General features: G+C 32.5%; 1 protein-coding gene across 1 annotated transcript; it reads left to right on the top strand.

The window, feature by feature from the left end:
- Positions 1 to 11,501: 11,501 nt before the first annotated feature.
- Positions 11,502 to 13,985, top strand: LOC120171111 (tyrosine-protein phosphatase DSP1-like). Its single transcript, XM_039178902.1, has 6 exons — positions 11,502 to 12,044; positions 12,128 to 12,221; positions 13,134 to 13,191; positions 13,272 to 13,315; positions 13,414 to 13,595; positions 13,660 to 13,985. Exons 1-6 carry the CDS (start codon positions 11,773 to 11,775, stop codon positions 13,667 to 13,669), a joined length of 660 nt encoding a protein of 219 aa, XP_039034833.1. The 5' UTR covers positions 11,502 to 11,772; the 3' UTR covers positions 13,670 to 13,985.
- The last annotated feature ends 1,684 nt before the right edge of the window (positions 13,986 to 15,669 follow it).

Here is a 15,669-nt window from a genome sequence, read left to right as displayed (position 1 = left end):
CTTGTCTTTCATCACAGTCAATGCTCCTTTAACAATCCGAATGGTTTCCCTATCCTCGTCAGCCTTAGGGATAAAACCATTCTTGTGCAAAGTGCCCAAGGAAATCAAATTCTTCTTCAAGTCTGGGATATGTCGAACACCACTCAACGTCCAAACGGAGCCATCGTGTATCTTAATTCTGACATCACCAATACCAACAATATTGAGACATCGATCATCACCCAAATAAACCGAACCAGAATTAACCAGCCTGTATGTCGAAAAACCATTCCCTATTTGGCGTGATGTGATAAGAACATCCAGAATCAAGAATCCAAGCATCCGTCAATTGTGTCGTTGAAATAGAAAGCATATCACCCTCACTGCAATCAGAATTATTATCCTCGACCACGTTCACAGACTTGGATGAGCCATCACGCTTCTCATCAGTCTACTTTTTCAACTTCGGACAGTCTGGCTTCATATGTCCCGCCTCCTTGCACTTGTAACAGTGAATCGTCTTCTTATCCCTGGATTTGGATCTAGAATTCTGCTTCCCGGACCCTGCCTTCTCTGGCTTCCGTCCATGATCTCGATTACCCTTGACATATAAGCTATCGGCTTGAGAGCTTTCCCCTGCATTCTGCTTCCGCTGGTTGTGAGCCAACAAGGCTGCAGTAATCTCCTCAACGTTGATAGTCTCTTTCCCATATGTAAGAGTAGTCACCATGTGTTCGTAAGAGGGAGGCAACGAACACAACAGAATCATCGCTCTGTCTTCATCCTTAATTTTCACATCAAGCCGAGCCAGATCAGAAACGATTTGATTGAAGACATTCACGTGTTGCACCAAATCGTGATCGTCCTGCATCTTCAGCCCATACAGCCGCTGCTTCAGATACATTTTTATTGTTAAGGATTTGGACATAAACTGACTTTTCAACTTCCTCTAAATTTCGTTTGGAGACGATATATGCATGACGTGATACATGACCTCGTCCGCCAAGCATAATCGTATGGTTCCTGCCACTCGCTGCTGCAATTCTTCCCAATCTTCCTCATCTATCGACGCCGGCTTTATAGGTCGCAAAGCCTTCAAGATCCCTTGCTGCGCCAATAGATCCTTCACCCTCGTTTGCCATAATCTGAAGTTACCCTGACCATCAAATTTTGCGACTTCGAATTTTGCTCCTAACATCTGATACCAATTGTTGACGAAAACGGGTAAAGAAAACAATAGAACACGAGAATTTTACGAGGTTCGGCAATGTGTTTACGTCCTCAGTGCCTAGGCGGCGCTAGAAGTTTTATTCAATGATATTTTAGGTCTAGGTTACTTCTCTATTTATAATAGAAAACACTGGTACATAATTACAAAATCAACCCTGTACCATATCGCGGGGGCTGCGCCCCCGTACCCCCAACCCACATAATTCGTAATCTCACAACGAGACTTTCTTTGTAAGGACAGTTGATGTTCGCTTCGCTCACTCCGCTCCATCTCCTGTCCTCTTTACTGGTATATTTATGAGCCATATCTAACAGTGTCATTGATCATTATAGTCTGTGAAGCTGTAATCAAAAAGGATGTTTTCTCACAATTCTCTAATTTGAATGCATTCTCCCCTGAAGATTTGAAAACGCCTCATAGCTTTGTCACTCTTTTGAATGTGTTGAGGTTCTAACAATAAAGAGGCCTGCCAATGATTTCTAACCATGTATCCCATTCCATCTGAGTCAACTTTTCAGACCAAGGGTATACTTCAATGAAAATCTCTTTCAAATTATACCGGTTAAGGTCTTCCAAGAAGGTGAATAGATCATCGTCTTTGAAAGATGGAAGAAACATTTTCCCTCCTCCCATTCTCTTAACATGATTTCACCTAGCCCCCAGTTATGAAGTCGAGTCTTTATACCGCTTATTGTGTAAATGGTCGTCACCACCCCCACCAAATATCTCTTCAGACTCCATAGCCCCTCTTGAATCACATGCCCCTGAATTCTCTTACATACCTCCAAATTTTGCTCATGTTCTACGATACTCTTCATTTTGAATACTTCCTCTACATCTATCTTTGAAATCATCTTCATTCTGTCTATTTTTCTTATTATTCCGCTCGTACTCCTCCGAGTTCTTCCATTTTTGTATATGTTCTAGACCATTTTTCATCCACTGTATCTAGTTGGCCCCACCTTGATTTTGTTCTCATAGACCATTAAGCTGTTTAATCTTTCAGTTATTCTTTTTGCATCCATTTCCTTATTGAAACGTACAAAGCCGAAACGTCTCCCCCCAAGATTTAGCTTTCCAATAATATAAGCATCCACCACGTCCCCATGACATGCAAACATATTTCATAATCATTTCCAATGAAGTAGTTTTGGTAGATTATCCACAAAGAGTGTAATCGTCTTTTTCTCCTCGATCTTTCGTTGACCATTTACCCCGTCGATCAACTGTTTCGTCTTTCTTTTTCGTCTTTTGCTCCTGTTCTTCCATCTTTTCAACTTATATTAGGGTCTAGATTGAAGATAAAGTGCACTCTACATACTGCCTTAAGCGTAAATTCGGTCTATCATGCACAATCTAAGCATGTAAACATGGATGTCCATTTTATTCGAGAAAAAAGGGTTGCTAAATAGCTCCAGGTCAACTATATTCCAATCAGTCATCAGACTGCGGACGGTCTTATTAAATTGTTTTGAGACATGATGTGTGTGCTTCCTTACTGAGTGAAGAGAAGGAAAAAATGGGGAGAATGTTAAGTATGATATACATGGCACGTTAGCAGTTGTGCATGTGAGCAATTGAGTGTGATTTGTTAAGTTGTTAAAGGTTGTTAGACGTTAACTGTGCAGTTAGAGTGTTGCGGCTAGCCATGCAGTTTAAGTTAGCTATATAAAGACTCATATATAAATAGTGTATGTGTGCTTGTGAAAATATATAGAAATCCTTTGTATGTTTTCAGTATTATGATGTAAAATTGGGTAATCGTTTAGGTTTCAGTCGGATCCTGTCAAGTCGAGTAAAATCGAATACAGGTCAAGTCATGTCAATTTGATGTTTCGACTCGGATCATATCAAGTCCAGGTTAAATCAGGTCGGGTCATTTTCAGGTTGATTTGACACCAGGTTCAGGTCAGGTTACTTTCAGTTTGGATCGATGTCAATTCAGGTCAAAACAGTTCAGGTCCGGAACAGTTAAAGACCAGATTAATTCAGGTTCGGATGGACTTCAGACGGATCTCGTTCAGATCAGGTCACATCATTGACAAAAAAATTCAGGTCGGATCTTTATCAGATATGGATTTAATTCAAATCGGGTTGATTTTTATTTTTGGATTAATTTTTTCGTCTTTCGCGAACTTTGAATTGCAATTAGTAATTTTATATGATTTAGAGTAAATTACTCAGAATATAAATAATCATTGACCAATTTTATGAAAAATATAAAATTAAGGACTAAATTAAACAAATATGAAATTACAAATAAAAATTTAAATAAATTAAAAAACATGCATTGATGAGGGACTGAATCGAAATAATTTTAAAATGTGAGGTTGAAATTAATATAGAAAAGGACTAAATTATACCCATTTAAAAAGTTATGGGCTAATTACAAAAATATAAATAAGAAATAAGAATGGATCAAATTCGTGTGCAACTATAAATTTAATGACTAAATTGAATAAATATGAAAATGAACGAATTAAAATTTAAATAAAGTAAAGAACACAATAGAATGAAATCAAAATAATTGTAAGATGTGAAATAATTTTGAAAAATAGAGTAAATTGCATTCATTTCAAAAGTTAATAAAAAATAAAAACAATTATAATATATATATATATATATATAAAGTATATATTAATATAATATATATATAAGAGAAAATAACCTCAGTGACCAAAAATGTCTTATAATATACGATTTTAACCAACTTTTTTTGGATTTTCCAAAATGACCAACTAAATCGCAATGCGATCGATAATTCGCAACGCGATCTCCGATATCGCAAATCAGTTTCCAGATTTGCAACGCGAACATCGACTATCGCAATGCGATTTTCCAAATTCGTTGCGATAGTCCAAGTTCGCGTTGCGATTTATTCCAAATTCGCGTTGCGATAGTCGAAGTTCGTTGTGATAGTCGAAGTTCGCGTTGCGATTTATTCCAAATTCGTTGCGATAGTCCAAGTTCGCATTGCGATTTATTCCAAGTTCGTTGCGATAGTCGAAGTTCGCTTTGCAATTTATTCCAAGTTCGTTGCGATAGTCGAAGTTCGCGTTGCGATTTATTCCAAGTTCATTGTGATAGTCGAAGTTCACGTTGCGATTTATTCCAAATTCGTTGCGATAGTCCAAGTTCGCGTTGCGATTTATTCCAAGTTCGTTGCGATAGTCGAAGTTCGCATTGCGATTTATTCGAAGTTCGTTGCGATAGTCGAAGTTCACGTTGCGATTTATTCGAAGTTCGTTGCGATAGTCCAAAATCGCAACGACTGGTGGTATTGCATTTGTTTCTTAAGAATTTTCTCTAAAAATATAGTATTCGCGCGGACGTGTCGAAGACACGTATTACCATTACCATTACCATTACCATTACCACGACCACGACCCGAGACGAGACGAGACGAGACGGACGGCGGCGGCGGCGCGCGAGAGTCCCCCTTGTTCTCTATCACTCAACCAGGAAGTGGGAAAGCCAAGCCTTAAATACCATTCTCAATAGTGTTTCCAATACTATGTGGGATTGAGCATTACCAACACTTGTTCCCAATACTATGTGAGATTGAGCCTTAAATAGTGATATTATTTGTGAATTATAGTTAATGACTTTAGTATTTGTATGAAAAGTATTTGTGGTTCGTTTAGTTTTCATGCAATTCTAATTTATTTTCAATTGATTGAAATTGCACGATAACAAATTTTTTTATTCTAGCGAGTGATGCAATTTTTTTTAATGTTTTGCTTAAAATTGCAATAATCGCGATTGATTGTAGATTGACTTTTAATTATGACATATTTAATCGTATAATACTAATGCAATTGGTTGCTGATTCAGTTGTTTTAAGGTGCATGATTGTTAATTGTTTCCTGAATAATCACATAGTATTGGAAACAAGTGTTGGTAATGCTCAATCCCACATTGTATTAGAAACACTATTGGGAATGGTATTTAAGGCTTGGCTTTCCCACTTCCTTGTTGAGTGATAGAGAACAAGGGGGACTCTCACGCGCCGCCGCCTCCGCCGCCGCCGCCGTCTCGTCTCGTCTCGGGTCGTGGTCGTGGTAATACATGTCTTCGACACGTCCGTGCGAATACTATCTTATTAGAGAAAATTCTTAAGAAACAAATGCAATACCACCAGTCGTTGCGATTTTGGACTATCGCAACGAATTTGGAATAAATCGCAACGCGAACTTCGACTATCGCAACTGATTTGCGATACCGGAGATCGCGTTGCGAATTATCGATTGCATTGCGATTTAGTTGGTCATTTTGACAAATCCAAAAAAAGTTGGTTAAAATTGTATATTATAAGGCATTTTTGGTCACTGAGGTTATTTTCTCTATATATAAACTATATAGTTTATAGTGTATATATGAATTATATAGTTTATATAATTATATTAATAAACTATATAGTTCATTAGTATATATAAACTATATATTATAAAGTTCATTAGTATATATATATATATAAAAACTATATATTATAGTTGATATTTATATACTACATACTATAGTTGATATTTATATACTATATAATATAGTTTATACTTGTATAATTTATACTATGTAAATTCAAAGCATATACTATATGTATGAATACTATATAGTTGAATACATTAATTAACAAACTATTTATATAATATATACTACATATAAACTATATAGACTATATAGTTTACATATGAACAATATATAAAAACTATATATATATATATAAACTATAGTTTATATATAAACTATATACTTAGTTAATATTTATATACTATATAATATATATAGTTTACATATGAACTATATAAACTATTTATATAGTATATATTATATATATAAACTATATAAACTATAGTTTATATTTATATACTATATACCATTTACTAGAGTTGATATATATAAATATATTATGTATATAAACTATATATAAAAACTATATATATATATATATATATATATATATATATATATATATATAAACTATATAAACTATAGTTTATATATAAACTATATACTACAGTTGATATTTATATACTATATAATATAGTTTATACTTATATAATTTATCCTATATAAATTCAAAGTATATACAATATGTATGAATACTATATAGTTGAATACATTAATTAATAAACTATTTATATAGTATATACTAAATATATATACTATATAGTTTACATATCAACTATATATAAAAACTATAGTTTATATATAAACTATATACTATATTTGATATTTATATACTATATACTATATATAGTTTACAAATGAATGATATATATATATAAACTATATATTTGAGCTCTAATTTTTTTTTATTTTTTGCATGCTCAAAACATGACCGACGACGAAGGTGGAACGATAGTGGTGTGGCAGTGACTCGACGAGGAAGATAACTGGACCGTCATGTGTGACCCACACACTAGCGACACGCCGACGAGGTCTCCAACCGGTTGGGACGCGCCGGTGGGAATGCACCTCCTTTGGATGATGAAATCTTAGCGATTGGATCCAATCTTGATCCAATGGTTAAGATTAGTTCTTGCTTTTTCACTTGGATGCGTGATGTGGCTTAATGGGAGCCATTGGATCTAGCTTCTCATCCAGGGGCTCTCATGAAATTATGTTTCTTTCACATGGATTAAAGTAAGAGTGACCCTTGGATGAATGCTAATCAAGGGTGGAGATTAGTTTGTATTTTTTCATAAGGATTTGTGATGTCATCACCTAAAAAGCCACATCACCATAAATGTTTCATCTTTGACTTTTCAAAACAACAAAATTTCTCCCCGAAAGAGCTAAAATCGACTGTTAAAGATCAAATAATTTAGGATTTTTGTTTTTTATATTTTTTTATATATTTATTTATGTATATATTTGTAATAATGTGGGCTATTTATTTGAGTCTTCGGAAAAACTACATAAATGGACTATTATCTAATGAAATGGACTATTATTTTGAGTTTTTATTATTTAAAATGGGTGATACTAATATGGACTATTTATTCTAACATGCAAACTATATAGTATATACTAACTATATAATATAAACTATGTAATATACTAGTTATTTAATATCAAATATAATATACAATTATTTGATATGAAACTATATGATATGCAATGCATTTATTATTTAATATTTACTATATAACATGCTAATTATTATTTAATATGCAATCACCTAGCAAAAATTATACACTATATGATATATCTAATATGCCAACTATATACTATATACATACTATATATTATACACATGTCCACGCATTTATTATATTACTATATTATAATATGAAAACCGCCACATGTCACCACCCGGATAAAATGGGTGATGACATATACAAAAGCTCGATGAAGAAATTTCTGGTAGCAAAGTTAGGATTTTAGCCTTATAAAATTTTTTTTATAAGATCTGAGAGCTTAAAAAAAACACTTTATTTTTGTTCATTTTATTGTGATTTTATTATATTCAATTGTAATAAATCAAATATTATTCAAATTTTATATCAAATGTTATTTACATTATCAATATCAATTAAATCCATCTTTTATATTATGTGTTATAATTGTTAGATAAATTTTCTTTACATAAATTAAACTATATAATTTACATTTAAAATAATTTTATTAACCAGTTCAATGCCAATAAATTATTCTAACTTGTAATCATTATAATTAATTTAATTAATAATATTCAATACATAAATTACTTGATAAAATAAAATTAATGATTATATTAAAGATTTATAACATAAGAATCATAATTAATATAATAAATCTATTTATTAATTTAATTATCATAATTAATATTTTATTATAACATTTAAAAATTAATCATATTAATTAGTATGATTTATTATAAAGTCAATTTTATTAAAATCTTATAATTTCATCAATGGTAATATATAAGTCAGGTAAATATCATATTAGATCAATAACAAGTCGGGTCATTTACATGTCAGGTTGAAAATATGTTAGCTTCATAACATGTCAGGTTAAAAACAGGTTGGGTAATACCAGTTATTAACCAGGTCAAACTCGGGTTCGGGTTCGGGTTCATATCAGTCGGGTTCAGGAGGGTTCGGGTTCATATTTTCGATTCAATTTGGGTTCATGTCGTTCTCAGGTCTAGTGCAGGTCGGGTTCAGATCCACAATTTCCAGGTCTAAGTCGGGTTCAGGTCAACACCAGTTCCGACTTGACTCGCTTTCAGATCGTCACAGCGCAAGTCAAAACAATTTTGTCTCGAGTCGGTTTTAGTCAGTTTTACAAGTCGGGTAAGCTTTTTACACTCGTATTCAATATCCTTGTTTCAAAGATTTCAGTTTAGAGTTTTCATCAGTATGACACTAAGTTCGATTTTGATTATACCATCAACACCTTAAAAAAAACCAATAACTTATATAAAGATAAGAATTCAATATAAAGTGATTGGATTGAAATATTTCATTCAAATGTTGAAGATTCTTTATTAAAGGTCAATATCGTGATATAAAGAGAAAGGCATCAACGTTCCTATAAAAAGGTCCTTTCTAATTAAAGTCCATGCTCTCGAAATATATATATATATAAGCATAATGTATTGGAACACAAACCATCAAAACTTGTCTTATAAAAAAAAGTCTTATATGAATTTGTCAACTTTAAGATGAAACCGTTAAAATTGAAGTCAAGCCGTATTATAGAAAATTAATGACTCAAATAGGGATTTCTTTTTTTGGATGTGATGCTAGTGTATTTGGGATTAGAGATGGACATGGGACTCGAACTCGACGGGTTCTGACCCGATCTGATTAGGTCGTGTTATTTTTAAAAAAAAATCGGGTTCAATTTTGGGTCGGGTTTTTTTAAATAAGATGTTCGGGTTAGGTCAGGTCGGATTTGGGTTTAGGATAAAAAATACCCGACTCAAAAAAATTATTTTACCTTATATATTTATGAATAATTACAATAATACCCTCTATATATTATTTTTTTAATTAAGTCACTGTTTTTATTGAATAAAAATAATATTTTTATTATTTCGGGTCGGATCGAATTTTTAAGTTATATATCGGGTTTGGGTCGGATGAAATCTTATTTTGGTCGGGTCGGGCTGGATCTCGGATAGAGAATTCCTTAATCTCGTATCGAGTCTCGGATGGAGGATTCATTGATCTCGGATTGGGTCGGGTGGACCAAAAACCCGACCCATGCCCTCACTATTTGGGATGCGTTAGACAATTTATGAGTGTTGAGACTTTAAAAAGGGTACGTTGGGATGAAGAAAGTGGTTCCGGTGGCACAAAAAATATTTGGCATTCCAATCCAAAACATCAATTATTATTCTCTATAAAGGCTCAAAGCATATTCTTTAGAATCTTCTCTTGTATTTTATTTACTCTCTCTCCCTCCACCCATTTCTTTTCTTTATTCCCCCTGCCTTTTTCTATTTCATCTTCCTATCAATTGCCTTTTTTATTGTGATCATATGTAATAAACTTAAAATAATATAATAAATAAAATAGTTAAAATAATTTAATCTATTAACAATGTATGTACATCTTGAAACATAATTGTTTGAATTTAGATAATCTAAATTCAAATAATTACGTTTCATTTACCATTCAATAATTTTTACCCAATATCTAAATAGATGATGATAGATTAAACTAAGAATAAATTCTTAATTAATTTACCAAACAATAATCTTATAGTATATTTAACAATTTATTTGTGAGTTTTCTTCACAAAAACTTTTTAAGATATAAAATATCATTTTTTTCGTAAACTTCTTTTATAAATTATTTTATTATAATTTTGATTATTTGCATAATTTACTTTTCTTAGTTGTGTCTTCTTTTACTAATTTTAATCCAAATATAAAGTTAAAAGAGAATTAGTTTATTATAATTAATTCCCTCACAAAAGTTTTACTTCATTTTATCAAGTTAATCAAATTACATTAATGAATTCCTTTTCTTATGGGGAGCAACGTGAAACTAGTCAATTGATCAATCAAATTACATTAATGTAATTCTTTACTACATTAATAAACTTTATTATATATCATATTTATTTTTATAATTATTTTTAAAAATAAAATATGATCAGTGAACTTAATTCATGAAAATGTTACAATTACAATTTTTATTTTTTTGGTATTTAATTAAATATTTATTGTTTGAGAAAATAGTCAATTGATGCCATGTGATGACTGTTGACATCCTTCAATTTAGACAGTTGGACACGACAAGTAAAAAGAATACCACAATTTTGGACAAAAAATTGAAATTAAGGAAGTTTTGTGTTATATAATAAATTTTACTCTTCGGTAAACTATGTGTGAAATGCAATTAAAATTAGGGAAATTACGAGTTTAGTACCTAAATTATTAGTTTTGATCCGTTTTAACACCAAAACTTTCAAATTTTTTTCAAACTCATACCTAGAGTTTAGTTTTTTTTATTTCATTTTAGTATTCTGTTCAAAATATGACGTTAAGTTTTGGAAAAATTGAAAGATTTAGTACTAAAACATATCAATATTGATATTTAAGGTACTAAACACGTTAATTTTTTAACAATAGGTACTAAAATGGAACAAAAACTAAACATTAGGTATAATTTTGAAAAAAATTGAAATTATAGGTACTAAAACGGACTAAAATTGATACTTGAGGTACTAAATGTGTTATTTAGCCTTAAAAATTATTCATGTTTATTCTTCAATCAGGATTATGTTTTACAGTAATTAACTTCAGTTGTTTAGCGTAGTGTTATTTATAATTATGATTATAGATATTTAAATTTTTAAAAGAGAATTTATACCTATATCTTTAAAAAAAATTAATATATATATTGACCTTTGAATTTGAATTTAAGATAAAGTTTAATAATTAATTTTAATTAGATATTTAATTTAGTATAAAGTTTAAATATATATATTGACATTTGAATTAGAATTTAAGATGTAATTTTTTTAAATTTGACTTTTAAAGTTTAATTTAGCATAAAGTTTTTTTCAACTAAGTATATAAACTTGACTTATTAGTTTAAATTAATACTTTTTATTTGAATTAGTACTTGATATAAATGATCAAATTGAACCTAAAAATCAATTTTGAGGGACCAAAAATATTTAAACACTAAATTAGATTTGATGCCAAATTTGCGTGTATAGTTAGACAAAATAAAGTTGAAGTACCAAATTGTAACATGAGCCAAGTTTGTGTATGAAAATATATATTTACCAACAAAAAGCTAAGATATAAAGAAACAGTGTTGTTTCATGCCGCTTGGGGTCCCTCTAGTATTCTGTCTCCTTTTTTGAGCTAAAGTTTGTTACTTTGGTAAAGAAAAAAAGGTGTTGGATCGGAGTTGGATATATAAAGAAGCCATGTTCATCTCCATGCTCCATCTTCCTTAGCAGTTAACTCCCTCCATTTTTACCACCACCATCACCTTGCAGCCCAAGTCAGAATCACCCTTAACCTAAAAAGGCACATTCCCTCTGATCCCCCTACACTTTCTCTTTCTTCCCAACAAGAGCCCTATATATCGTTCTTTTCATTTGTTTCATTCATGAAAGACGACAACACTGCAACAGCTAATCTAACCCAAAACCGGCAACACCAGGTGTGCAGAACCACAGGTGCTGTTTCCTCCGTTGACCAAGTCGTCGACATGTCGCCGCCGGTCATGTCTCCGGAGGTGGTCCCTTCCAACGCCGGGGATGAACTCAACTTGATCCCATCTTTGAACTTCGCTATGGTTGACAATGGCATTTTCAGGTCCGGCTTCCCTGATTCTGCCAACTTCTCTTTTCTCCAAACGCTTCGTCTCCGGTCCATCATGTAAGCCCAAAGTTTGTTACTTTAATGCTTTTTTTACCAGCAAATTTTTGTACTCTGAGTTAAAGGGTCTTTTTGAATGTTAGATATCTTTGTCCTGAGCCATACCCAGAAGCCAACAATGAATTTTTAAAGGCCAATGGAATCAGGCTGTTTCAGTTCGGAATTGAAGGTTACAAGGTGAACTTTTTCCCTATCAAACTTGCTTACTTTTATTAACCAATTCAGCTTCTTAAAATTTGCTTTGCTATTTAAGTTTTGTATTGGCAATTGAGATCAAATGTGATTGACCTACTTATTTTTGTTTCCAGTCCATACAATTTGGTGATGTACTTCACCATCTATATAAATTTCAACTTCAGAGAAATGTAATGATGAAGCTGTAATTGAAAATTGAATTATCTTGTGATGTAGGAATTTACGGGGGTAAATTTTCAAATAGTCCCAAAAATTAGATGAGGGAGAAGAAATTAGCTTATTCACTCTTATTCTCTAGTTCTTTCTTCCATTTCCATCTTGATTAAGGATGGATCGAGGGGTTGGTGGATCGGTTAGCCTTCTTCTTTATATTTTCTACTGATAATCTTTCTCGTCTCCTAAAATTTTATAAATTCATTTATTGCATAAAATTATGTGTCCGTCCTTGATCTTAATCGTGCTTTCAGTGTTGGTGATTCGTTAGAGCATAGGGCATCAGTTGTAGTTTGCTTTAATAAATGGAACTTAAAAATCCTGATCTGATATAGGTAATGATGTAATCGCTTGTTATGTTGGTTTCATCACAGTAACTACAATGAAGCTGTCTTGCTTTAAATAAACTGCCTCGAATGTATGTTTGATTTCGGTGCGACAATTTAAAGTGATTCGAAGTCTGATGTTCATGTATATTGTCTTGTAGTTATTTTTGTTATACTTCCATTCCTTGAGCTTCTGAAGTAATCCGTAGCTGAATTTGGGATCATTTTTACAATTGGGATGCCATTTATCTTGTGTTCACCACCAATTAGACATTGAAAAGCCTCGGTTCATGCATGACATACGTACTATGAAATGATATCTTACCATAAAAACTAATATACAGATTTCATCCAGGAGCCATTTGTAAATATCCCACAGGATACAATCCGCGAAGCTCTAAAGGCTGTCCTTGGTACTACAAGCTTTTAACACTTGATCCGAACATGGCTGATCCTTTTTCAAAGAATTTAACTTTATCTCTCTGAATTGCAGATGTAAGGAATCACCCGGTTCTGATTCACTGCAAACGGGGGAAGGTATACGCAAGTTGCGCTTTCTTTTTCGTATCGGAGTATGAGAAAGTGAGTACCTAGCCTCTTAGTTTGATAATGTTGCTATGTTATTGTATTTCCAGCACCGAACTGGCTGTCTTGTGGGATGCTTGAGAAAACTGCAAAGGTGGTGTTTGTCATCAGTCTTTGATGAGTACCAAAGGTTTGCCGCCGCAAAAGCTAGAGTTTCTGATCAGAGGTTCATGGAGTTGTTCGACACTTCTAGCTTGAAGCATCTGCCGATGTCGTTTTCTTGCTCGAAGAAGTGAAGAACCACATCGATTAAACAGCAAAGAAGAATGCTGCACTTCCTGCACCGATATAACTAGGAATAGGTGACGAGTTCCCTGAATTGCAATAAAAGGCGCACGTAGGTGTGATATATATTTAGCGTGGAGATCTCCTCCCCGCCTTTTTCATGTTGATCTAGTTGTCCTCTACTTGTTTTACTTTGAAAGCCATTGTTAGCTTCGTTTAAGGTTTCGAGACAGTTTTTACAGTGAACAAGAATCAAGATTTACAGCTATTCTTCTTGTCAAGCTGCTTTTGCAGATAATTATAGGCAAGGCAGCTAGAGTTCAGGCAATGTAGACACATGATTCTATTTGGCTACTTAGCTATCAATATTCATATACAGAACAGCTCTTCTTTGGAAACATTTCTTTTGTAGAGTTACCTGTTTGTTTAATCTTTTAGACTCCATTAATGCAGTAAGTTTATGTTTTAACATTATGCAAAATTGGTTATAGAAAGACCAAAAAAATTGATGAGGATTGTGATGATAAGGTAAGTTAAAATGATCAAATTTTTTACGTTAGTTATGAAAACAATGAACTGTTTACAGCTTACTGCATGCATTTCATCAAATCAAAGCGTTTGAGTACAAGGGCTGTTGCAATTATGTTAGGGAATTTACCTGTTTTGTCCACCCTTCAAACCTTGGCCTTTCGAGGATGCCAATGGACATGTTTGTTTTGTTTGTATAACCATTGATGTCTGATCTATTGATCGACTATTCTAGAATATATACTGCAGAGACGAGGGAGATGTCTGATCTATTGATCGACTATTCTAGAATATATACTGCAGAGACGAGGGAGACATTCTCAACCTAGTTTGCTCCATTTGAAAACATCATAATTCGAACACTTGACCTTTGTTTAAAGGATCTAATACCTCATTCCACTATACTATTTTTTTGTTGGTAATGGACATGCTTGTTATTTTTTTTTTGTGGAGGCAGAATTTTATATTAGAGGCAAACGTGAAAATATATTATCAATAGAGGTTTAAAAAATCTAAAATAATATAGGAATTAAATTTTTTAAGGGAAAATTATCCCTAGCCACCCGTTGATCTATCATTATGTTTGATATAGATATAATTTATTTATTTTTAAAAAAAAATCATATATTTACTGTGGCGGAAAGCAAGAAAGGCTAGTGGGGGCCATGGAATCCCAAAATTTTAAAAAATTATAATATAGACACTTAAAATTTTCAAAAAATTTAATTTGGTCTCACCAAAATTTTTAGAAATTTAGATTAAACTTTAAAATTTATGAATGTTCTTGATTAAACTCATTCTCGTAATTTTCAAAATTAAAAAGAAATAATTTAAACATCTGAGTTTTTAAAAGTTTTAAATTGCCCCTTCTAAACTCTATCACCAATTTCCATCCCTATATATTTATTTCAAAGGGATAAATGTTGGATAAGGTATTTGCTTGATATAGATATAATTTTTTCATATATTTGAAGGATCATATTCATATTTATGTGGAAACTCCAAGCTATCTCTCTGACGGCAACCATGGCAAATGCTGGGCCATGCCAAGCCCTATCAACATTTGAGCAAGCCTGTATCCTTTAGCAGTTGTTTAATGTGTATGGAACTGAATTAGTGCTGGATGAAACATCACTTTAGGCCTTAAAGGAGACAACACCATACAACACTAGTAATACCAACTTGTCCAACCGGAGACCAAACAGCCATCTACTTAAGATGCATGATCAACTGGTCAAATAAGGTTGTAGGGCCGGGGCAAAAATTATCCAAGTAACAATTATCCAGTATCTCAAATCTCTCCACCACTCTTCACATTACAAGTATTTGCATTACCTACAATCTTCACTCATGCAAATAGGTTGAGTTTTGTCATCCAATCCAACTTCCAAAACTCAAACCCAAAAGAGAGGGGGTGGTATTGCTGTATTCATTAAGCATCTACCAATTTTGCTCCCACTCTTCCATCGTACTACTAAAAGAAACATACCATGTAAAATTTATTTACACAGTTGATTAGTATCAAATAATAACTTATATAAATATATGTCAAA

This window comes from Hibiscus syriacus, unplaced genomic scaffold (genome assembly GCF_006381635.1).
Source record: "Hibiscus syriacus cultivar Baekdansim isolate YM2019G1 unplaced genomic scaffold, ASM638163v2 tig00111812_pilon, whole genome shotgun sequence".
In the NCBI taxonomy this organism is placed as follows: domain Eukaryota; kingdom Viridiplantae; phylum Streptophyta; class Magnoliopsida; order Malvales; family Malvaceae; genus Hibiscus; species Hibiscus syriacus.
This window is presented reverse-complemented; position numbering and strand designations above follow the sequence as displayed.